The following is a 23,881-nucleotide window of genomic DNA, read 5'->3' as shown; positions in this document are numbered from 1 at the left end:
GGAGTTCAGAGTTCTACACTAAAGAACTGCAGGGTTACAAATAGGTGGAAAATATAATAATATATTATTGCTAAATTTATTTTTATTATTATTATTATTATTATTATTATTGTTATTGTTATTGTTATTCTTGTTGTTGTTGTTGTTATTACATTATCTATTTCAAATAGATGAAAAATATAAAAGCCAAAATCCTAAGGCATCACTGTGACTGGCACTGCTACACCATGAATCTGTTCCTGCAGTGCTGGGATGAGCTCTGGTGTTGCTGTTACCCTGGGAGCCTTGGCAGCTCTGCATTGCAAAGGTGGCTTCAAATAAGACAGGAATTTAACCATGAGTTTACCCAGATGTTGCAATAGGACACAAAATGAATGACACACACACAAGCTGAGATGTCCAAGGTAAAAAGAGAGCAGTTTATTTCCCAATTCCAATATTTATAGACTTTCAAAAGTGACCATGGATTGGAGGATGAAATTGCCACCTCTCCAACCACACTGGTCATACCAACAGTCCATCAATTCTCTCCTCCTCCAAAAAGAAGTGCAAAACAATCATTATTTATGTGAAAAGTGTGCGAGAAACTCCATTACAAAAATGTAAAGATCAGAAGGCTTAGAAGAACTTTAGAAGAACAGGGTGACACCCAGACACTGCTCAGCTGAAATTCCCAGTGTGGTTGTTCTGGGTGCTTCTGACCATCAAAGCTGCTCCTTGCAGCTCTTGCAGCTCCTTCTTGCAGTTCTTGCAGCTCTGCTCCTCTGCCCAGCTCTGAGCTGCACCTGTGGGGAGCAGCAGGGAGGTGATGCCAGCTGGGAATTCACAGCACTGGAATTCCAGAGTGCCAGGAGCCCTCTGCCTCCCCCAGGCAGGAGCAGCCTCTCTCTGCCCCCAGGCAGGGAACTCTCCTGCCTGTCTGGAGCATCTCCCAGCCCGGACATTGCTCAATGTCCAGCAGCTCCTGCACAGCAGTTTCTGCTTCACCTCTGTCTTCAGGGACTGCTTCCTGCATCAGCTGCTGCTGTTTCCAAAAATGATGGAGAATTTGGATGTGTTCATGTTTTTTTGGAAAAAAAAACACCTCTAAGATATTTGATGTTAGCTATTGAAAAGAGAACAATCATGTTTTAAAGAGCTAAATCCCTTTTTCAGGTGATTTAGTTCTAAAAAGTTCCCTTTTTAGAGAACTCAGTGGTGGCTTTCTGCAGTGGGAGAGGGAACTCGCTCACAGCTCTGCGAGCTTCTTTCTCCCCTTTTCTTTTATACATTAGAATCAGGTTATTAATAACTCCTTTTAAATAGAGCAGGATTTATTTTCTTCCAGGGGTAAGGAAGAGCTCTTTAATTAAAAGTGAGTGCTGATGGCTGTGGGGCTGCTGAGCTCTGCCAGGTGATGCCACAGGTGTGTCCCACCCCGCCGTGCCCCCTGGCCCTGGGTGTGGGGGGAGAGCAGCGTCACCTCCAGGTCTGCCGTTGAGAATTTTGGGATTTGGGAGATAAATTGAGCCCTTGTGGCTTGCTGGGCACAGCTCTTCCCGTCTGAGGGTTGGATTTGTGAATTTTCCCAGGTGCCAGCGTGAGGGGAGGCAGCTCCCAGCGTGTCCCACCAGCCCACAGAATCCTCCACCAATAATTCACAGAGGAAATAAGAGCTTCTCTCAACCATCACCAGCACGAGCTCTGGGGTGGTGGAGGTGATGGAATCCTTAATCCAGCATCAGTCAGCACCAGCCTGCCTCCTTTTATTGCTGTGTTCTGCTGGTTTGGCTTGTTTGGCTTTCTTGGGTACAGGAGGGAAGGGAAAGGGAAGGGAAAGGGGAAGGGAAGGAAAGGAAAGGGAAGGAAAGGGAAGGAAAGGGAAGGGAAGGGAAGGAAAGGAAAGGAAAGGAAAGGAAAGGAAAGGGAAGGAAAGGGAAGGGAAGGAAAGGAAAGGAAAGGAAAGGAAAGGGAAGGAAAGGAAAGGAAAGGGGTCTTGACACATTTGGCTCGATGATTCAGCCTTGCACATCCTGGAAAAATGCAGTTTGCTGGCCTGCAGGTTGGAAAGATGAGCTTTTTCCTCTGGAAAAGTGAGGTTTGGTCATTGTGACCTGCCACCTGCTCCCATGAGGTGTCACGTGGCAGCTCCTGCCTCCAAACCCTTTGGACAAAGCATATGCAAAGCCTATTATGGAGCTGTGGAATTCAGCCTGATCTTGTTGAAATTGGGTCATCCTTTGTTAATGTCACTTGTTCAGATCCATGGGAGTCAGCAGTGCACAAACACTCGGTGCAATGCAGAGCACAGAGGTGGAAATGGAGAGCCTGGGAATGTGTCTGATGTGGTCTGGGCTGAGCAGAGGGGGCAGCTGAGGTGTGTAGTGTCACCAGATGAGGAGAATTGGATGAGAAACCCTCAAATGAGCTAATTGTTGCAGCATTTCCACCAGCAACCTTTAACAAAAATCCACCAACTTTTCCTGAAGCAAAGCAACTCCCAGCTGCCTTTCTATTTTGGGAGTGGGCTGCAAGTCAAACAGCTTTTTATCTTGGGAGAGATGCTTCTTAAAAACTGTGTGTGAAGGGCAGCCCTTCATCAGGGAGGGCTGGGGGCAGGAGAGGCCTCCTCATCCCACACCTGAGTCAAGGCACAGCTTTCCTGGTGTTGGCCATCCTGGCAGAGCACAGCATCCTCTGTCTCATAGATGAGTAATGCCATGGTTGACTCACAATTTAAAGGCAAATATTATGTATATGTTAAGAGAAGTTTTATAGGTTTATAGTTATATAGATTATATATAACTAGACTATATATAACTATTATATATTATAGCTATAATAGTTATATATAACTATATAATAGATATAATATATAATATATAATATATTATACATATATATATTATATATTATACAATATTCTATATTCTATATTATATTTTATATATATTATAAATAATATATTATATATTATATATTTTATATACTTACATTAAACTATTATATGTAATATATTATATATAGTTATATGTAACTATTATACATAACTATTATAATTATATATATTAATATATATTAATATCTATATAATTATATGTATTATAACAATATATATATTATAACTATTATATATAATAACTATATAGTTTATATATATAACTATAACTCTATATATTTATATAGGTTTATAGTTATGTTTTACCCCCCTTGTGTTGTTATCAGGGGGTGCCCTGGGTTTGGGACATTTGGGAAGGTGGGGTTGTTACTATGGCAGCTCCTGACCTCCAAACAAGATTTAAGGCACTGATTTCCACCCCTGGGCAGTGAAGAAGGAGTTGATGGACAGAACTTTGGGAGGGGCTAAAGGGTTAAAAGGCAAAATCTCCATTGTGTGGATGAGCACATGGTGGGAAAAATCCTCTGCTCCAGCACTGTAATATTTTCTCTGTTCAGTCTGCTGTTGTATTTTTAATAAACCTTTAATAAGGTCTTAGTAAACCTTTCCAATTTTTGGAAGTGAGCAGCATTTCTCACATCTGGAAGCAGAAAGGGTCCCTAAATCTGGTGCCACTCCCTGGTGAGGCTGTGCCAGCACCCAGGACCCACAGCAGCCTCACCACTGCTGGTGCCAAGCGTGTGTGACGCATTCTTTTGCTCCTGCTTTGCTTGGCACAAGAAGGTTGCAAAGGTCAGGTGCAGCCCTTTCCAAAATCATTTAATAAAAGGATTCCTGCCTTTTCCAGCCCTGGAAAAGATCCCTTTGCAGCAGCAAGGAGAGGAAGTGCAGTGCCTGTAGTTAAGGAGAAATCTGGACAGCACCTGGGCACTGTGGTGATGCTGCAATGTGAGAGCCTGTCCAGGAAAACAAGCACATTTAGGGCAATAAATCCAATGTTTTCAGGCTCTCCCAGGAGGTGCACCTTGCTGTTGGAAGCAGTGGAGCCCTGGGACTGTGTCACAGCATGAGAGCAGTGCCACTACACCTCCTGTCCCGATTCTACCACGGAGGGTGGATTAATCTGGAGAAGAGAAAGTTTCTGATGCTTGTTAAAATTTGGCTGAAGCTCTGAAACTCAAGGGGTTTTATGTTTTCCAAACTGGTGGGTGGTTCATTCTAATTATGGATATGCAGTTTATTCACATACACAACTAATCCTTTTTTGAATCCTGTTAAGTTCTTGTTCTTCTCAGTATCCTGTGGCAATAAGTTCCAGCAGCTAATTGTGCTTGTGTTGAGCTCCCTTGATCCACTTTACTCATGCTTGCTTTAAAATTTAAGTGTTGTTCTGAGGAGCTCGGTTAATTTTTTTATTTATTTTATTTCCTTTTTTTTTATTTTCTGGGAGATAATCTGTTTTCTTGATCCCATTTGTGGCACCAGACTCAGGCTGGAAGGGAAGGGTGGGTTGGGTTTTGCCTCAGCTGTTGCAAGGTCAGGGGAATTTTGTGCCTCAGTTTCTGTGGCAGTTTGGAAAGCACAGGAAGTGGCTCTGTAGGCAAGGCAAGGGGTTTGTAGGTTAAGCTGGAGAAAATACCGAGTGAAAAAACAGCCTCCAGAGGCTGAGCTTCCTTACCAGGCTTTTCCAGTATCTCTGGGTTTCTGAAATCTAAAAAAATTACCAACCAAAAAAACCCCAACCAAATAAAAAGCCATAAAAAGGAGAATGCATTATTTCTGTATTCTGGCCATAGAAATTATTTCAATTTTTAAAAGAAGGAAACGAATTCTGAGTGAAGAGATGATGCCAACCCTCACCCTCCATTGCAGCATTGGCTCCAAAATTTGGGTTCTCGTGGATGTATCTGGATCTCCTCTGGCTGGGAGGATTCTCTTGGACACCTGAAACATTTCTGATCATTCTCCTTCCCTTTGCTGACCTGCAGTCCAAGGTTTGTGCTGCACAGATCAGCTCAGGGATGGCCATTCCCCCTCAGAGCTGGGAGGGCTGACCTGAGAATCCTCTGTCCTTTTGTCCCCTGGATCGGGAGAATCTGAGCTTGAAAACACCACCCCTGATTAAATCCTCCAAGAAGCAGCAATTCTGTGTGCTCATTACTCAGTTCTGGCTATGTTCTGCTTAATAACTAAACACTAATTAGCTGCACAGTTTTGCTACTATACTTATAATAGCCCCCATTAAAGTTATGGGGTTTTTAGGCAGTAATGGCTTACAGAGTAATTAACGAGCAAGAGGCTTTTATTACTACCTTTATTTTTAGCCTGTGCTTTACAAGCCTGTTCTGCCAAATACCAAAAATCTTAGACAGAGGCTTGGAATGCCCATCCCCTGCCAAGCAGTGTGATAAAGAACAGGGATGAGTGTGCAGCACCTGGAGCTCAGAGCTGCTCCAGAATCCCGAAATTCCAGACTGGTTTGGGTTGAAAGGAACTTAAATCTCATCCAGTCCCACCCCCTGCCATGGGCAGGGACACCTCCCACTGGCCCAGGTTGGTCCCAACCCCATCCAGCCTGGCCTCTTGTCCTGACCCAGCCTTGTCCCCAGTGTCTGCTGGGCTGTGACCACCCCGTGCCTCAGTTTCCCCCTCTGGGAAGGGGGCAGGACACCCCTGAACTCACAGTTCTGGGGCTGATTTCTGTGCCAGGCACCTGCCTGAGCTGGGGTGGGAATTCAGAAGGGTTTTTGGGTTGAGGAGGGCAGAGCAGAGGGACCAACTCTGTCTTGTGCCACTCCAGCATCATTTTCCAGCAGAGATCAAACCCGGCTGCTGTTACAAAAGTGGAAGGAGTCCTGATTTTAGATTTTGGGAAGGAAAAGCTTTTGGTGAGAATCTCCGGAAGTGTGAATGTTTATTTCTTTGCAAAGCTTTTGTTGCAGGTTTTGGCAGCATCTGTTTATTATTTCCTGGCTTGTTTGAAACACAACAAAACAAGTGTTTGCTACGTTTGTTTGGGGATTTTTTTTGGGTGCATTTTTTTGTCACATCTAGACAATGTTTTTACTCCAGTAAGATGTATAGGTACAAATTCAAATCAAGCCTTTCTTTAGCTTAACATTTTCTAAATCACTTCTCTTCAGTGTGGGCAAACCAAGGATTAATGACACTGGGGCTGAGCAGCCCCAGAGGAGGAATGAAGGTAAAACTGACTATAAAGGTTGCAGATCAAATCACTCGCTCCTATGGCAAGTGTCAGAGCTGATGCCAATTAACTTGATTTAAAAAAAGAACCTTCAGTGTTTAATAATCCGGCATGTTACTAACACGTGGCTCCAGGATTTATTAAAGCTTTTTTATTAGATCAGTGCCCTTTCCCTGTTGTCATTCCTCGACACCATTGCCCTCTGCCGGAGGATGGGGATCTCTTTCATCTTTTGGCACCCAATTCTTCCCAAAACCGTGCGAAACTCCTTTGTTCTAGAAGTACTTTAACCCCTAAAAACACTTACTTTTGAGTCAGTGATTTGTGGCTTGCACATTACCTTTCAAAAGTAAAAAAAAAAAAAAGGCAGGATACTTTCTGTAGTGGAAAATAGATTTTGATTGTTTTAATTGATGTTTAAATTTGTTCATTCTCCTTCATTTCCCTGGGGAAGAAGAGACAGGAGAAGTTTAAAAGTGACAATCTGAGAGAAGCAGGTTTTGTTTCAAACAGTTTCAGTGAGAAAAGGAGAGTCCTGTTATGATGGGGAAGGGGTGGAGTGAATGCCTTGAAGAGGAACATTTTTCCCAGACCAATTTTTCTCTCGTGCCACAAACAGCAACAAAAATCATCGCCTGGCTTTGGCAACAAGGGAATTTTGGGATTCAGGGCAAGCCCTCTGTCCTGGGCAGTGTAAAATCACAGGCTTCCACGTAATTCCTGGCTGGTGGCGTTCACAGGAGAAAATGGATTTCACCTTTGGCCCATGCTGAGAGGGGAGTGTGGCTTTGTGACACTGAGAGCTGGTGTCACCTCTCACCATGGCATCAGGGTGTGGAGAGGGAAGCTTGGAATGCTCTGGATGGAGATTTCATAGCATTCACTGTGCCCGTGCTCACAGGGGTCCCAGGATGAGGGAAGAGAGGAGGATCTGACTCCATGTTTCAGAAGGCTGATTTATTATTTTATGATATATATTATATTAAAACTATACTAAAAGAATAGAAGAAAGGATTTCATCAGAAGGCTGGCTAAGAATAGAAAAAGGAATGATAACAAAGGTTTGTGGCTCAGACAGAGTCTGAGCCAGCTGGGCTGTGATTGGCCATTAATTAGAAACAACCACATGAGCCCAATCCCAGATGCACCTGTTGCATTCCACAGCAGCAGATAACCATTGGTTACATTTTGTTCCTGAGGCCTCTCAGCTTCTCAGGAGGAAAAATCCTAAGGAAAGGATTTTTCAGAAAAGATGTGTGTGACAGCTCACAGCTGCCCCAAAGAAATTCTCACCACGTCCTTCAGGCAGGATCATCAATAACAGCAAATCCCTTCAGGAACCAGCAGTGAGGGAAGGCTGCAGAGCAGAGCTGGGCAGCTCAGGGTGCAGAACTGGGCTCAGCCTCTGGCTCCATGTCCACCCACCAGCATCAGGGACCCACCCTGGGCTCGTGTCCCTTTGGGGACATTATTGCAGCCACTGCAGCCCAGGAGTGCTGATGGCACAGAGGGAGCTCAGCCAGCTCTGGGGGACAGGGAAGGGAGCATGGGGACATTCCCTGGGCCTGGCAGCTCTCCCTGCTGGGCCTGGGCAGCTGGAGCTCCACAGGGACAGCTCAGTGCCCAGGGAGCTGCTGAATGCTCTGGAGCAAATGGAAATAATCAGAGCAAAGCACAAACCACTGGAGCTGCTCGGTGTCCCCACTGCTCAGGGGCTGGGAAGCAGAGCAGCACCCCAGCACAAAGGGGCCCATTTGCCATCATGGCAAGCTCAGCCTGTCCTGTGGGATGAGGCTGGGTTGAGCCTGGATGGGCAGGAGGAAGGGGAAAGGCAGCTTTAAGGTAGGGGCACTGTGCCTGGAGGAAGCTGCCCGTGACAAACAGGGCATTTGGTGATGCCAGCCCACGGTGGCAGCTTGCCAGGGGCTGTCCATGGGCTCTGAGTGGCTTTTTGAGCTGTTATTTCCTCCACCCCCTCTCCAGCAGCAGAATCCTGTCCTGGGTGCATTTCTGGGGAAGGCACTTTCCTGGGAAAGGTGTTCAGCCTTTCCAGCTGCCCCTTAGGCCCTGCAGGGATGCTCAAGGGACCTGTTCCAGCTTCATCAGGGGATTCCAAGGGTGCTACCCCTCCTTGTCCTCTGTTCAGGCACAGTCAGCAATGCAGGCACAGCAGGGATGATGCTCTTTCCTCAGGGCACTGTGCTCTGGCAGATCGAGGCCAGCAGGAATTCTCTGGCTCCAAGAGCTGGACAGGGATGCAGCAGAAGGCTGATGCTTGCTGGAATAATTCCTCCCCTTCCTCCCTGGTTTATTTTGTCTGAATGAGGCTGCTTTCACCAATTCTGGAAACAAATGAGAGAGCTCTGACTGGGGAACTGGCTGTTTGCTAGAGCTGGCTGGGAATTTTCCTACGAGTTTGGGTTTTGTATGCATGGAAAAGAAATTATTCACTGAAACGTCAGTTGAGGGACATTTACATGACAGTTTTAAAGACAAAGCCCTGTTTTCCCTGGTAAATTAATACCTTTGTGATTGAAGTGCTAATTTGGAAGAACCAGGTTCTATCCAGCCACTTGAATATTGCTTGATTGCAAGATTCATTTAGAGGAAAAACCTGTCAGTTCTTGGAGCTGTTTCACTCCAAGTGAGCTCAGTGCTGGGGGCTGGCTGTACAGCCCAGTGGCCAAGGAAAACTCAGATCAATCCAATTTGGGCTAATCAAGGATCTGAACCTGGATTTCTCCATGTCTTCCCCCAAGAAAAAGCCACCTCTGCACAAGCAGCGTGGCACCTGTCACAGACATCTTTTATGAAAAATCTTTTCTTTAGGATTTTTCCTCCTGAGAAGCTGAGAGGCCTCAGGAACAAAATGCAAACAATGGTTATCTGCTGCTGTGGAATGCAACAGGTGCATCTGGGATTGGGCTCATGTGGTTGTTTCTAATCAATGGCCAATCACAGCCCAGCTGGCTCAGACTCTCTGTCTGAGCCACAAGCCTTTGTTATCATTCTATTCTATTCTTAGCCAGCCTTCTGATGAAACCTTTTCTTCTTTTCCTTTAGTATAGTTTTAATGTAATATATATCATAAAATAATAAATCAAGCCTTGTGAAACATGGAGTCAGATCCTCGTCTCTTCCCCAGTCTGAAACCCCTGTGAACACAGCCACAGCACCAGACTCAAGGGGAATTAGGGAGGGGATGTGATAACTCCCAGATCACTGTCAGTGGGAGAGCAGAGCTTTTCCCAGAGCATCCTGCTCCCTCTGCAGCATCCCTGGGCTCTGCCTGCCTGCACTGCAGCCCTTTTAGCAGCCTCTAATGCGTGGCCCCACCTGGGAGCAGCAGCACTAAACTGCTACCCGTGTTTGCAAACTGCCCTGGAGCGTGGCAGCCCTGCTAAGTGCTGTGCTTGGGGCTGAAATACAGCCTGCTTAAATCTTGTATGTGCTTGTCTTGCATCAAACTAAGCCATTGTGGCACTTTAATAGACTCCAGGCACAGCACCTCTGAGAGGGAGCCAACCTGAGCTTCGCTGGAAGCCTGAGCTGAAAGTGGAGCTGCCTGCAGGATGGGCTGAGCTGAGGGAGTGCTGGTGGGAATGGTGCCTTTGTCCTTTACCCAAAACAGGCAAAATTAAGGGAATAAAACATATATAATAATAAAGATAATATTAGATATATAATAATACTAATACTAATACTACTACTAATAATAATAATAATAATAATAATTATATATAATAATTATTATAATACTAATAATAGATAATAAAAAGAATAATAATATTTATTGAAGGGTCTTCAGATACAAAACAGAGGCCAGGCAAAATTAAGAGAATGAAAAGCAGCTCTATTTATTGAAGGGTCTTCAGGTACAAAACAGAGGCCAGGCAAAATTAAGAGAATAAAAAGCAGCTCTATTTATTGAAGGGTCTTCATGTACATTTAGAGCAGACAAAACCCACCCTAAAATGGACAATGGGTCATGGTTTTCATACTTTTATAAGTTTGGTCCATTTGGTTAAAAAGTGGTTGTATTTATTGAAGAACCTTCAGGTACAAAACAGAGGCCAGACAAAATTAAGGGAATAAAAAACAGTTCTGTTTATTGAAGGGCCTTCAGGTACATTTAGGGCAGACAAAGCCCCCCAGGAGCTGCACCCAAAAATGGACAATTCTAAGCTGATGGAGTGGCTGATTTTTTGTCCAGCTGCTGAGCTGGGAGCTCTGAGTGCCACTCTGAGCTTTGCTGGAGTTTCCTGAAAGGCCACGGGAGTGAAAACCTGCTGGAAATATTCCTGTTGGTGCCTTTTTGGGCTACCTAAAAACAGAGGCCAGACAAAATTAAGGGAATAAATAGTGCTTATATTTATTGAAGAGCCTTCAGGTACATTTAGAGCAGACAAAACCCACCCAAGAATGGACAATGGGTCACAGGTTTCACACTTTTATAAGTTTGGTCCATTTGCATTTTGGGGGTGAATCTGCCAATTCCAGCTTCAGCTGATGAAGTCATTGACCCCAAGTTTGCTGCCCCCAAGTCCCTTTTGTTCCCATCTCTGGGGCCTGAGGCAGTGAGGTGTCCTTGATTGCCAGGCCTGGAGAGGAATTGTTGTGTCTGCCCCAAATGGGGAAGCAGCAGCTCCCACTGTGTGTGGAGTTCAGAGTCCTACACTAAAGAACTGCAGGGTCACAAATAGATGGAAAACATAAATGCTCAAATCCTAAGGCATCAGGGAAAATATGGGATTTCTGTGGCCAGGAGCAGAGGTGCAGCCACCCCAAGGGCCCTGCCTGGCCAAGGGAGGATGTGGCAGGTGACAGCCTGTGCTGCTGTGCCCAGCAGTGCCGTGCTTGTGGCAGCCTCTGCTCCTTCCCTGCGCTGGGCTGGTGCAGGGGAAGGTTCTGCTCCGCTGGGATGGCTCAGACACTGCAGCTCTGAGCAGCTTTAGCTCAGCTGACAACAGGGGCTTGCCTGACAAGGGGATGCAAAGGGAAAGCAAGGCCCTGGACACGCAGGAGACATCTCCCTGGAGGGGTGGGACCCGGCTGCTGCTCACTGCCTCCCTGGGGTTTGTTCTTCTCAGGAGAGCTCTGGTGCTTTCTGTGCCTGTGAAAAACGCCAATCACTTGTTTTTAAAATTTTAAAAGTTTAATAGTAATAAAATGGTTATTAAAATAGTAATACAATTAGAGTAATAATAATTTGGACAATTTGGATTAGGACAATATGAGACAATAGAGACAAAGAGTTACAGACAGTCCGGGTACCTCTTTCTGGGCAAAAGGCCCCACGTTAACAGAGGATTAACCCTTAAAAGCAACAGCCTGTTGCATATTCATACATCCCATCCATGATGCATAAATTCCATTCAAACACAGGATTCTGTCTGGGCAGTGTCAGCTTCTTCCTCTGAATCCTGATGGTGTCCTGGATCCTGAGTGAGGCAGGCAGAAGTCAGCTTCTTCTGATAAGAGAACAATAAATTCCTTTTCTCTGAAAGATTTAGGTGTCCTGTGGCTGCTATCTGGTGCGAATACCTCATTCCTTTCTTAAAAAATATCCCTCTTACATAGTTCCTATTTCAACTACAAAAGTGACCTTTTAACTACAAAACTATTAAAATGTGAATACAGCACTACTAATCAATACAACAAAATACACGTAGTAAATATCTGCATAGAGCAGATGACAATATGAACCAGCAGAAACAAAGAGTTATTTTAACTACAAAAGTTAATTTTTAACTGTTTTAACTACAGAAGTTTTTAACTATTTTAAAACTATCTTAACTACAAAAGTGACCTTTTAACTACAAAACTATTAAAACGTGAATACAGCACTACTAATCAATACAACAAAACACACATAGTGAATATCTGCATAGAGCCATACAATATGCACTTTTCACAGTGCCTGCTGGCCTTTGCTGTGTGTTGCAGGTTTCCTCCCACATGAGTCCCTGAGGTTCCTGCTGGCAGCTCCAGCAGAGCCCTGCAGAGGTGCCCTCCTGCTCCTGGCTCTGAGGCCCCTCCAAACCTGCTTCTGCAATGGGTGGGTTGTAAGCACTGGTAAGACCCACGAGCCGTGTCACCTTGCTGCTCTCTGCCTTCTCGCGTTCTCTCGCTCTGTCCTCGCTCCTTCCTGCCCATTTATTTCTGTTCTCCATGTGCTCTGCTGTTCTGTCTCTGGGGTTTTCACTGTCAGGTAATGAGGAGCTGTGGGCCCAGTCAGTCTTGGAGATGCCGAAGAGACGAGACATCCTGGCTATCGTGCTGATAGTTCTGCCCTGGACACTGCTAATCACCGTCTGGCACCAGAGCACCATTGCTCCTCTGCTTGCAGTGCACAAGGGTGAGAGAAACCAAACCAGCCCATGCCAAGCCCGTGCATCCCCCCCTTCGTCCTCATCTCCTCTCTCATTTCATTCCTCCATGGCAGCCATGCTCATCTCAGCTCCCAGACCATGCCCATGCAGGAGCCTCCCCACCTCTGCTGCAGGGGTTCTTCAGAGGCATCAAACTCCCCACCCCAGCTCCTAGGGGTTCTTCAGAGGCATCAAACTCCCCACCCCAGCTCCTAGGGGTTCTTCAGAGGCATCAAACTCCCCACCTCAGCTCCTAGGGGTTCTTCAGAGGCATCAAACTCCCCACCCCAGCTCCTAGGGGTTCTTCAGAGGCATCAAACTCCCCACCCCAGCTCCTAGGGGTTCTTCAGAGGCATCAAACTCCACACCATGGGATGTGCTTGCTGCACTTGGAGAGCTCTTTATGGCCTATGCCCAGAGTGCTGCTTCTCTTTGTTCCCTGAGAGGATTCCCTCCCTCCCTGCTGGCCTTTGCAGAGCTCTGCACACAAAGTCATTCCAGCGGGAAAGCTGCAAAAGAAACAGCAGAGGAAACAAAGCTGCCACTCAAGGCAGCTGCTCTGGGAGACCTGAGGCTGAGAGCACTTTTAAGGAAAGCAGAAAAGCAGCGCTCTTGCACTTGAAGGAGAAGGCAAGAGCCAGATCTCACCTGCCTGGGGGAGCTGAAGTGCTCTGAGAAGTTGACTCCACACTCCTGTCACACACTGCAGTAAACACAGCCCTGGCCCAGATCAGGGGCTCCAGGAAGTTCTGAGGGAACCCTTCTGGCCAGAAGCATCCCAGTTTGGTCCTGTTCTTGGCACAGCAGCAGTATCCAAGGGCTATGAGGGCTCTTGGGGGCTGGAAGAAGCCATGCTGCCTTCTGCCACCTTCCTTCTTGGTTCTGCCCTTCTGCTGTGGGCAGGCTGGTCTGGGGGAAGTAGACCAGTTCATTTTCAGACCCTTTCATCCTCTCTGGTCCCTTTCTCTGAGGGATTCTCTCCCCTTTCAGTGTTTGTCCCCATCCTGTATAGCTGCTTATCCCTTTGCTGGACACTCTGATGCGCAGTTTGAGCTGCAGGAACTTCAGTCTGTCCTGAGCAGTTTTCCCTTTCTCCTGACTGCCACCTCTGAGACTTTGAGCAGGGAAAAATGCCTCTGATCCCTTCTGGAAGGTGGACAGTGTTTCAGAGGATGAGGGATCTCCTGGGCTCTAAAAGAGGACTTTAAAGATGACTAAAAACACACTGCCTGTCTGTACAGCAGTTTGATCAGTGCCCTAAAAGCTGTTTTCTGTCAATGGCCTCTGCAGTTTCAGCACAGAGACTGTTCCAATGGCTCGGTCAAGAACTCACCAATGACCTTGATGAGACACTTCTCTGCTTCTCAGAGCCCCCAGCAGAGAGTGAGTGGTGGTAGAGACCAATCTGAAATCTCTCAAGAGGAATCATTTTGTTCTTGTGAAGCATTTCTGAGATGCTCTGCTCACAGGTGCTGAGAGAGATGTGCACCTGGAGATGGCCAAACAGCAGCACTTCCCCGTGCCAGGGCTCACAGCTGAGGATCTGACCTGCAGGGCTTTGCAAACTGCCTCAGGCACCATCCTGGCTAATTACATTTGTGTCTGTGTCCAATGCATTTCGCAGATTTATTTCTGAATTGATTCCAGCTCTCAGAGAGCTCTGCTGTGATGCTGAGGTGCTTTGCAGCACTTAGGGCCTGATAGCAACGTGTACCCTGCTCCTTCCCCCAAATATCCACCCCCCTCTGTCAATACCTTGGAGTACAAAGCCTTCATTTGGTTCAGGTATCAAAGCTTTGCTGCTGGAAGAATAACATGCTATGAAAAAGCCATGGGTAATCCCATGCTGGGTCAGATCTAATGGCCCTCTGTTCCTGTTCTTTCTCATCTCAAGTACCTGATGTTGAAAAATCTATGGCTCAAAGAGCTCTGTGCCCACTGGAGAGGCAGCCTTCCATCCTGAGTGGGGGTCCCCCTTCATCTCTGCAGACTGTGGCATTCCCCCTGCCCTGCACTGGAGAATTGCACGTGGAACTTGCACCCTGGAAAAGCAGCAGGTGCATCAACACTGGTTTTCCTCGAGCTGATTGTGAACATTTGCAGGGATTTTGTATGTTTGGATCAGAGTATCCGATCTTTAGGCTGTTCATTGCTCACATCTACAGCCCTGAGGGGGCTGTTCTGTTCAGAGGCTGGAGGGGCCTTTTTGAGGCAGGTTAGTTAGAGGCAGGGGAAAGTCTCTGCAGGAAAAAACCTACAATTACAGGCTTTAATTTCCACTCTCCATTTCTGCATTTGAAGTGTGCCTTTCCCCACTTCTCTGTGGCTGTCAGAGAGCAGTGGGGCACTGCAGTGTCCTGCCCAGACCGTGCTGCTGGGGATCTTCACTGGCCTGGTGTTTTCCACCAGTTTTTTCTGTGCCTCCCAGTCCAGGTCCTCCAGTTCTTGAGTGCAGATCTGAGTCCTGCCCCACTGAGCGTGGTGCCCAGAGCTCCGGAGCTCTTCAGGGATGATGGACCATCATTCCACATGGCTATTTTCTTTATCTAAACCTACTTGCTCTACAATCCTCTTTTCTGGGTGCTTTTTGAAGCTGCTTGTTGTGAGCGCTCAGCCCAGTTGTGAGCTCAGCTTGTTGAGCACTCAGCTTGTTGTGAGCTCTCAGGCCTTTTTTCTTTTCAGTGCTGGTTTTCTAGCAGCAGAATCTTCTTTTCTCACGTGTGTTTGTCCCTGATTCCTTTATTTATCCGTGCCCTTACCCACGAAAGCCTCCACTCCTGGCACCCACGAGGGTGACCCGCTGGCTCAGCCAGGGGGTGCCGGACGCCCGAGTCCATGCAGCTCTCTCTTCTCTCCATGCCCTTGCCCAGATGATGGTGGTGACTCCCAGCGTGATCTCGCTGCAGGCTTGGACTCCAAGGAATACTGCCTGTCGGACCGGGACATAGTGGAGGTGGTGAGGACAGAGTACGTTTACACGCGCCCGCCCCCGTGGTCGGACACGCTGCCCACCATCCACGTGGTCACCCCCACCTACAGCCGGCCAGTGCAGAAGGCAGAGCTCACCAGGCTGGCCAACACCCTGCTGCACGTGCCCAACCTTCACTGGATCCTGGTGGAGGACTCGCAGCGCCGCACGCCGCTCATCACCCGCCTGCTGCGGGACACGGGGCTCAACTACACCCACCTGAACGTGGAGACCCCCCGCAACTACAAACTGCGAGGGGACATGAGGGACCCCCGCATCCCCCGCGGCACCATGCAGAGGAACCTGGCCCTCAGGTGGCTGAGAGAGACCTTTCACAAAAACAACAGCCAGCCCGGGATTGTTTACTTTGCTGATGATGATAACACCTACAGCCTGGAGCTCTTCGAGGAGGTAAGGGCCTGATGGGGGCGTGGATGGGGCTGGTGAGCCTGGGGAGTGTAGGATGGTTGTGGTGAGCCTGGATAAGTGTAGGAGTGGAGTGGTTGTTCTATCTATCTAGGATGGGGCTGCTGAGCCTGGGGTAGGACGGTCGGGATGGACGGAGACGAGAGATCTCTGCAGCCAGGTCATGGAACTTGGGGTTTATTGCAAAGGGCCTGGGTGCAGGGCCCTGCTGGGGGCTGCCAGCCACAGCTTGGAGCAGGACTGAGAGAAGAGAGGGGGAGAGAGGATGAGAGGGTGAGAGAGTAAAAAAGGTAAGAGCATAAAAGGGTAAGAGAGCGAGATTCCTATTACACTACAATAAATCATCTTCTGTGTTGAATATTCTAATTCTCACTAACTAGTCTAGTACAAGATACAAATCCTACAGCATTTACATACAGCCTACAAGAATCACTACATTAGCATCCTGTGTTATATTTTAAACCCTAAAAACTCCTCTTTGGGCCAAGCTGTAGGGTCTGCTCTTACCCTTGGGCCTGTCTGCAAGCAGAGGGTGTTGTTCCATCAAAAGGGGATCACCTTCAGCAGCCACACCATTGTTTTCCAGATGTTCAGTAACTGAGTTATCTCAAAGCTTACTTTCATTTCAATCTCACTTACAGTTTCCATATTCTCAAGATATTTTGCTAGACAATCACATTGATAAGGCTTTCCTGTTTCATCTTCCCCAACAGGGAAGGGGTGAGGTGTAAGAGGTTACAGTATGGGTGAATGAAGGTGGTATGGAATGTAATCTTATCCCCTAAAGAGTTGCAGCTGAACCAATTACTAAAGATTAGGAGCAGGCCTGATGTTAACAGGCCACACCTGTAGCCAATAAGAAGAGTGTTAGAAAAGAGTGGCTTGGTGGGAACTGGAGTCAGTTGGCTGCTGTGAGGACAAGGATGAGTTAGTGCCTAGAGGAGCTGCCTACGAGAAACATGAAGGAGGTACAAAACTCTGGTAATATGGAACCCTTGCAATGTAATGATAATAGAACTCTTGCAATGTAATGACAGCAGTGAGGGATGCTGTGGGTGAGCTGAGGAGGTGCTGGGCTCCACAGCCTTCCCAGGACATCTTGTTCAGAGATGTTCCCTGTGCTGGTCCCTGCCTTGCTGCACACACGAGGAACAGGAGTTTGCTGGAGCTTTTTGTTCCCCTCCTGGAAAAGCAGAGCCCTTCATACACTGCCTGGGGGAGGGATGTCTGTGCCAGGAGATGTGTCCAGTTTTTTCCCCCTAGAGCAATTCCTATTCCAGCACTCAGTATGACTCTCCCAGGGTGCTATCAGCAGGCAGAGGGGCTGAGATCTCTCCCTGAATTTGGCAGCTCCAGGGCTGATTTTCAGCATGTCCTGACAATGTGGTTGGGCTTGAGCAGGGGAAGATTTGCTGGGCTTTCCACCTTTGCTCTTTGTTCCAGCCCAGCTGGGGCTCTACATGAGCTCCTGTCTGCAGGTTTGAATGTTCTTACTTGGCTTCTAGCTCAGAAATTACTTGTTCCCTTGCTCTCTTGAGGCCAAACTCTTTCACCAAGGGATGAGAAAGGAGGATTGCTTCCTTCCCCACCAGCTGCCTGTTTTCATACCAGGGATCTCCTATTTATTTCCTCACGCATGCCTCTTTCCCTTCCCCAATGGCTTTCACTTTAGCTTGCACAGCCACAGGAATGGCTTTGGAAGCTGAGAGTGAATTCAGGCTGAATTTCTTTCTTCCCCTGTCCCCTTTGAGGCTGGCTCTGGTGGCATCTTGAGACAGACTCCTCACATGAATAAAGCAGAAAGGGTTCCTTCATTCACTCCTGTGCTGTGCTCATAGAGGCTTCTCCTCTCAGATGTGTCTCTGCAGTTAAGGTCACTGAGCCAAGGAAATGTGCTGTGAAATGCAGGAGACACACATTATTGTTCCCTGTGGACAGGGGCTGCCGTTAGCAGCTGTATAATGCAGAAGGGCAAGTGCCAGAGCTCTTCTGCTCTCGTTTGCAGTAATTAGCAGTGATGAGATTAGCTCTGGGAGAGCCCTGATCTAAGAGAGCGAGCTGAGAGCAGAGATGGAGGCTGAGCCTGCCAGGGAGCAGGGCAGGGTGCTGAGGGTGAGGGCATTCAGAGCATCTGCCTTGGCCAAAGGGGCCCCTGGTGGCTCTGCTCCATTTCTGGTGGCCACAGGGAGCAGAGGCACCCTGTTCCACAGGGCAGGGCTGTTCTGCCTGCTGGCAATGTCCACAGAGGCTGTGCTTCCCAGTTGTCCCCCAGGCTGGCAGCTGCAGTGCCCCACTCTGGAGATGCCCTTAGCCTTACATAGCCTGAGACTGCAGCTTAAATACCTTAGTAGAGACCACCTTTCTTCCTAGACGTGCCATTCCTGCATTTCCATGAGGCCTTGGACAAGGTTCTTCCCTCCTGGGTCTTGGTTAGCCCATTTGGAGCCCAAGAGTTGGACAAAAACCCCACTCATAAATCCCAGAGATTTCAAACAAACTTCTTCCCGCCTTGCTCGGGCAGGATGATGCTGTTAGAATTATGAGGAAGAAGTTGATGATGACCAGACAGAATCCTCTGTTTGAATGGAATTTATGCATCATGTATGAGGTGTATGAATATGCAACAGGCTGTTGTTTTTAAGGGTTAATCCTTTGTTAACGGGTGTCCTTTTTTATGGGCCTATGCTGCCCAGAAAAGGTACCCAGACTGTCCATAACTCTTTGTTTCTCTTGTCTCATATTGTCCTAATTCAAATTGTCCAAATTATTATTATTACTCTAATTATATTGCTATGAATTAATACAGCATGTGTAAAATACGTACTTTATGATTGGCTTTTCAGAAATATTAAAATGAATATTATATGTGTTGTGTTAGAAAGTAATGCTGTATTAATTCTCTCAAGTAGTGCGTTAAATATAGTTTTAGGTTATAACAAAATGTTAAAATAGAAACTATGCTCTGTAGGATACTTTTTTTCTAAAGAAAGGACTCGCACTGAGATAGCAGCCACAGGACACCTAAATCATTCAGAGAAAGCAGGTGTATTGCTCCATTCTCAGAACTTCTTCCCGCCTCGCTCGGGCAGGATGACGCCGTTAGGATTATGAGGAAGAAGTTGATGATGAACAAACAGAATCCTGTATTTGAATGGAATTTATGCAACATGTATGAGATGTATGAATATGCAACAGGCTGTTGCTTTTAAGGGTTAATCCCTTGTTAACGGGTGTCCTTTCTTTGGGGCTATCACAAAATCTACATTTTTCACACTCTGTGTGTTTTCCTGGCAGATGCGCAGCACCCAGAAGGTGTTGGTGTGGCCCGTGGCCTTCATGGGCGGCCTGCGCCTAAAGTTTTCATACAGGCAGAACTTATTTCACATATATTTTATTTTAATATCTGCAAAAAGCCAAGCACAGCATACCCATTTTTCACACCCTGTGTGTGCTCGTGGCAGATGCGCAGCACCAGGAAGGTGTCGGTGTGGCCTGTGGCCTTTGTGGGCGGCCTGCGCTACGAGTCGCCCAAGGTGAACGCGGCGGGGAAGGTTTACGGCTGGAAAACCGTCTTCGACCCGCACCGGCCCTTCGCCATCGACATGGCCGGCTTTGCTGTCAACCTCAGGCTCATCCTGCAGCGCTCCCAGGCCTACTTCAAACTGCGCGGGGTCAAGGGCGGCTACCAGGAGAGCAGCCTGCTCCGCGAGCTGGTCACCCTCAGCGACCTCGAGCCCAAGGCTGCCAACTGCACTAAGGTATGCTCTCGTCCTGCTGCGGGGTGCTGGGGAGCCAGAGGGGGAAGAAAACACAGTTTTCTCCATCATTCCATCACTTCACAGAATCACAGTATTGATATTTACCAATACAGCCAGACGGGGCATGCCTGAGCTTGTCTGGCCCTGCTGCTGAACCAAACAGCAGCACTGTGGTGTTTCACCCCAGGGACACTTTTGGCCGGCTGGGTGTGTGGTGTTTCACCCCACAGACACTTTTGCCTGGCTGGGTGTGTGGTGTTTCACCCCACAGACACTTTTGGCTGGCTGGGTGTGTGGTGTTTCACCCCACAGACACTTTTGGCTGCCTGGGTGTGTGGTGTTTCACCCCACAGACACTTTTGGCTGCCTGGGTGTGTGGTGTTTCACCCACAGGCACTTTTGGCTGCCTGGGTGTGTGGTGTTTCACCCCACAGACACTTTTGGCTGCCTGGGTGTGTGGTGTTTCACCCCACAGACACTTTTGGCTGGCTGGGTGTGTGGTGTTTCACCCCACAGACACTTTTTCCTGGCTGGATGCTGCAGCTGGGCCCTGCAGACAAGTCCAGGCCTGCAGGAGCTCTGGTGCTGCTGGGATGGAGCTTCCCCCATAACAGGGGCTGCTCCTCAGGTTTCCCTCTGTGGAGAAGCTTTAAGGGGGTGGTGAAGGAAAGGAGTTGGTTCTGATGGAGGGTTTGGATCCAGAGCTTTATTCTGGCCCTCAGGCCTCTGAATGCAGCACCAGCTCCAACAGAACTCCCTGAGCCTGTGGCTGCTGCTCCTTTGAACCCCGGGGAGAGGGGCAGGGAAGGGGCAGGGAGCCACCAAGCAGGGACAGGAGGGGAGGGACAAAGGGACAAAGGACACCTGGATGGCCCAATGCCCCCAGGGACAGAGGGCATCCTTTGGATCTGCCCATCACTGATGCCCTTCTGGAATGCCAGGACTGACAGACAGTGCTGGGAGGGGAAAGGAGAGGTGACTGACACACCTGGGAGGGAATCTGCAGGGGAAGGACTGGGGTTCTGAGGTAAATCCTGAAAACACAACACACAGAACATCCTGAGCTAAAAGGGACCCACAAGGATCATCCAGTCCAGCTCCTGCCGCAGCAATCCCACCCTGTCCATCCCTGGATTGCTGTCCAACCCCTCCTGCAGCTCTGGCAGCCTTGGGGCTGTGCCCATTCCCTGGGGAGCCTGGGCAGTGCCAGCACCCTCTGGGGGAAGAACCTTTCCCAAAATCCAGCCTAAACCTGCCCTGGCTCAGCTGCAGCCATTCCCTGGGTCCTCAACAGAAAGAAGAGGGATCAGTGCCTGTCCACCCACTGCCCCTCATGAGGAGACTGCAGATGGCTGTGAGCCTCCCCTCAGTCTCCCCTTCGCCAGGCTGCTCCTCTGTTTGGAGGGAGCACAGCTCCATTTCAGGGAAGCTGGGAATGGGGGATTGTGCACTAAAATGTGTGGAGGGCACTTAATCTCCTAGTGGTTGCAGAGACCTTGAAATGCACTCTTCTCTCCACTGTAATTGTTCTTCTTTCTTACATTAACCCTTAAAAAATATTATTTTCAAGGTGGGCTTTCCTGTGGCCTGGCTGATCCCCTGGAGCAGGGAGTTCCATGGGTGAAATGTCTGTTATTTCATGTGAATTCCTGAGCGGGGTTTGAGTGCTGTGACATGCTGGGGTTTGCTCTGTGGCCCCTGTAACCAAGGAGCAGGGAAGGGCTGCTCACACAGGCTCTGCCTTGCTGCCAAGTTGTCTTCTCCCTCCTGACATCTCTGCAGTATCTGTGCTGTCAGTGCCCACAAAAACCTGGATCTTTCTATGTCAGAGATAACACAGAAATGTTGTAGTGCCTGGGACATTGCTGTGAGCTCCAGGAGGCTTCCTGGAGGCTCCATTTGGGGGGATTTCACTGCTTTTAGCTGACTGATCAATGTTGCCTGTGCACGTGGCTGGGTCAGGGAGCAGAACCCTGTGTGCTAAATAACACAGAAACCACGGATGGCTCTTCTCCTGAAAACTTCCCAGTCTGAGAGGAGAGATGAATCTGTCTGGGCTGACAGGGACCGTGGGAGACACCATGAGACAAAGCTGCTTAGAGTGACAGGCGTCAATCACGGCCCATGAGCCACAGAGGTGCTGCCAAGGGCTTTGAAGCTTTGGGAATGGTTTCCCTAAATACTGGAGGTGTGCTGGGGGTCCCTCTGAAATCAGAGACCCCTGTGTAGCACTCTCACACCTTTGTCTGTTATAAACATCAGCCAGTCTGATTTAGAGAGTCTTTATTTCTTAATTACCCTCACAGAATTGTTCTTTTATTGTAAATAAGTTGTTATCGCCAACAGCCCCAGTGTTGGATCCAGGTCTCATCTTTTCTGGGATAGGAAGGAAAATGTGGTTTATAGCCTCTGCCTGATTTCCATGTGCACTGCTCCAAAGCCATGGAAAAAAACAGGAATCTGAATGTTCAACAGTGCTCTCACAAGGAACCCAGGAATGAGGAGGAGGAGCTGAGGGGAATGAGCAAGTCTGGGCTTTATCGGATACCTGCTGTGCCTCTCTGAATCCACATTTCTGTGCTTATGGCTGTCCTACACCAGTTCAAATAACCCAACCAGCCTCCCAAGAAAGAGGAAAGAGTTTGGATTAAAATTGGATCCCTGTTCCTGGGCTCTGTGTGGAAATAAACGTGTTTCCAACAGGCAGGAGGGATGGACAGGCTGCTTTTACTCTGCGTACAGAGGATCAGGGGTGTTTACCTGATCTTCCCTCCATAGGGTGTTTACCAGGGTGTTTACCTGGCCAGTTATGCAGTCTTTGGTCCATTGTCCTTGCTGTAAACAAATACCTGCTGGAAGGAAGCTCTGCTGAAAGGCTGGAGTGGGAAATGACAGCCCTGGAGGAAGGAGAGGAAGGAAAATGTTGTTTCCAGGAGGGGGAAACAAAGGGTGCTGGAGCCAGGCAGGGCTGAGCCAGGTCAGGGATGGGAGGAAGCAGCAGGGATTGCTGCCCAGCACTGGAAGCAGACTGAGTTTCCTTTCTTGGCTGGGCTGGGGGGAGCTCACAAGGCTCCTTGTTGTGAGCTGAATGCTGTCTGCTCCTGGCAGGCTCTGAGTGCAGCTTTGCAGCCTCCATTTCCCTGGAAATCTCCATTTCTGCTCTTAATCACCTGTGACTGGGTTCACAGGGGTCCCAGGATGAGAGAAGAGATGAGGATCTGACTCCATGTTTAGAAGGCTTGATTTATTATTTTATGATATATATTAAAACTATACTAAAAGAATAGAAGAAAGGATTTCATCAGAAGGCTGGCTAAGAATAGAAAAAGAAAGAATGATAACAAAGGCTTGTGGCTCAGACTCTGAGCCAGCTGGGCTGTGATTGGCCATTAATTAGAAACAACCACATGAGCCCAATCCCAGATGCACCTGTTGCATTCCACAGCAGCAGATAACCATTGGTTACATTTTGTTCCTGAGGCCTCTCAGCTTCTCAGGAGGAAAAATCCTAAGGAAAGGATTTTTCATAAAAGATGCTTGTGACACTCACCCCTTTTACCAGGACAAGAGTCAGGGCCAGCAGCAGAGAAGGACCAAAGCCAGCTGTGGTCTGGGCTTCTCTGAGCCTGAGGTCACAGCTCCGGCTCCTCTCTCCCCCCTGTGCTCCCAGCACTTGTCATGCTTTGCTCCTGTTAAACACAACCACACACCTGCTTTGCAGGGAGATTTACATTAAAAATTATGATGTGCTTAGAGTCATTAAGGGGGGATCAGAGGAATATGTAAGATAAGCACAGACATCTGTTCTCCAAAAATGCTGCCTTCCCTGTGTGCTCTGCTGGTGCTGGAAATGTTGATCAGAATTCAGCCCACAAACACACACTCCTGCAGAAAGCTGAAGTGTAGGCCAAAGATCACGTATCATGCTTATTTTGTTGGATTTGGGAACTGCCCAAAATGAAGGAGAAAGTAAAGGAAGTTGGTATTATTTGCTGAGGAGAAAGGTATCCCTCCTTATGAGGAGGGAAGGATTGGTTTATCCTGGAGCTGTAAGGAAACAGGGCTTTGCAAGGGTTCTCTGTATTTGGATTTCTGCTGTTTGTGCATTTCCCCACACCCCCAGATCAAACCATCCTCTCTTCAACCCCTTGGCACAGGAGAGAGGTCTGAGATTTGGCATTGCTGTCAGGCTGGTGGAAGGGGGGGACATTCTGTTCCCCATTTTCTTTGGACAGCCAGGGAACAACCTGCAGTGAGCTCAGGCAGGGAGGACTG

General features: G+C 48.1%; 1 protein-coding gene across 5 annotated transcripts in view; it reads left to right on the top strand.

Annotated features, from left to right (window-relative positions):
• Nucleotides 1-23,881, top strand: part of B3GAT1 (beta-1,3-glucuronyltransferase 1) — a 44,636-nt gene that overhangs the window by 14,505 nt on the left and 6,250 nt on the right. The window contains exons 2-5 of one of the 5 annotated variants that reach the window (XM_066564459.1): nt 12,030-12,158; nt 12,295-12,441; nt 15,325-15,833; nt 19,310-19,606. In XM_066564459.1, the coding sequence (XP_066420556.1) occupies nt 12,330-12,441; nt 15,325-15,833; nt 19,310-19,606 (918 nt within the window). In that variant the 5' untranslated portion in view covers nt 12,030-12,158; nt 12,295-12,329. Of the gene's footprint in view, nt 1-12,028; nt 12,159-12,277; nt 12,442-15,324; nt 15,834-19,309; nt 19,607-23,881 lie in introns of those variants that run through there. The other 4 variants (XM_066564457.1, XM_066564456.1, XM_066564458.1 and 1 more) reach the window with 4 other exon arrangements.

This window comes from Molothrus aeneus, chromosome 22 (genome assembly GCF_037042795.1).
Source record: "Molothrus aeneus isolate 106 chromosome 22, BPBGC_Maene_1.0, whole genome shotgun sequence".
Lineage (NCBI taxonomy): Eukaryota > Metazoa > Chordata > Aves > Passeriformes > Icteridae > Molothrus > Molothrus aeneus.
This window is presented reverse-complemented; position numbering and strand designations above follow the sequence as displayed.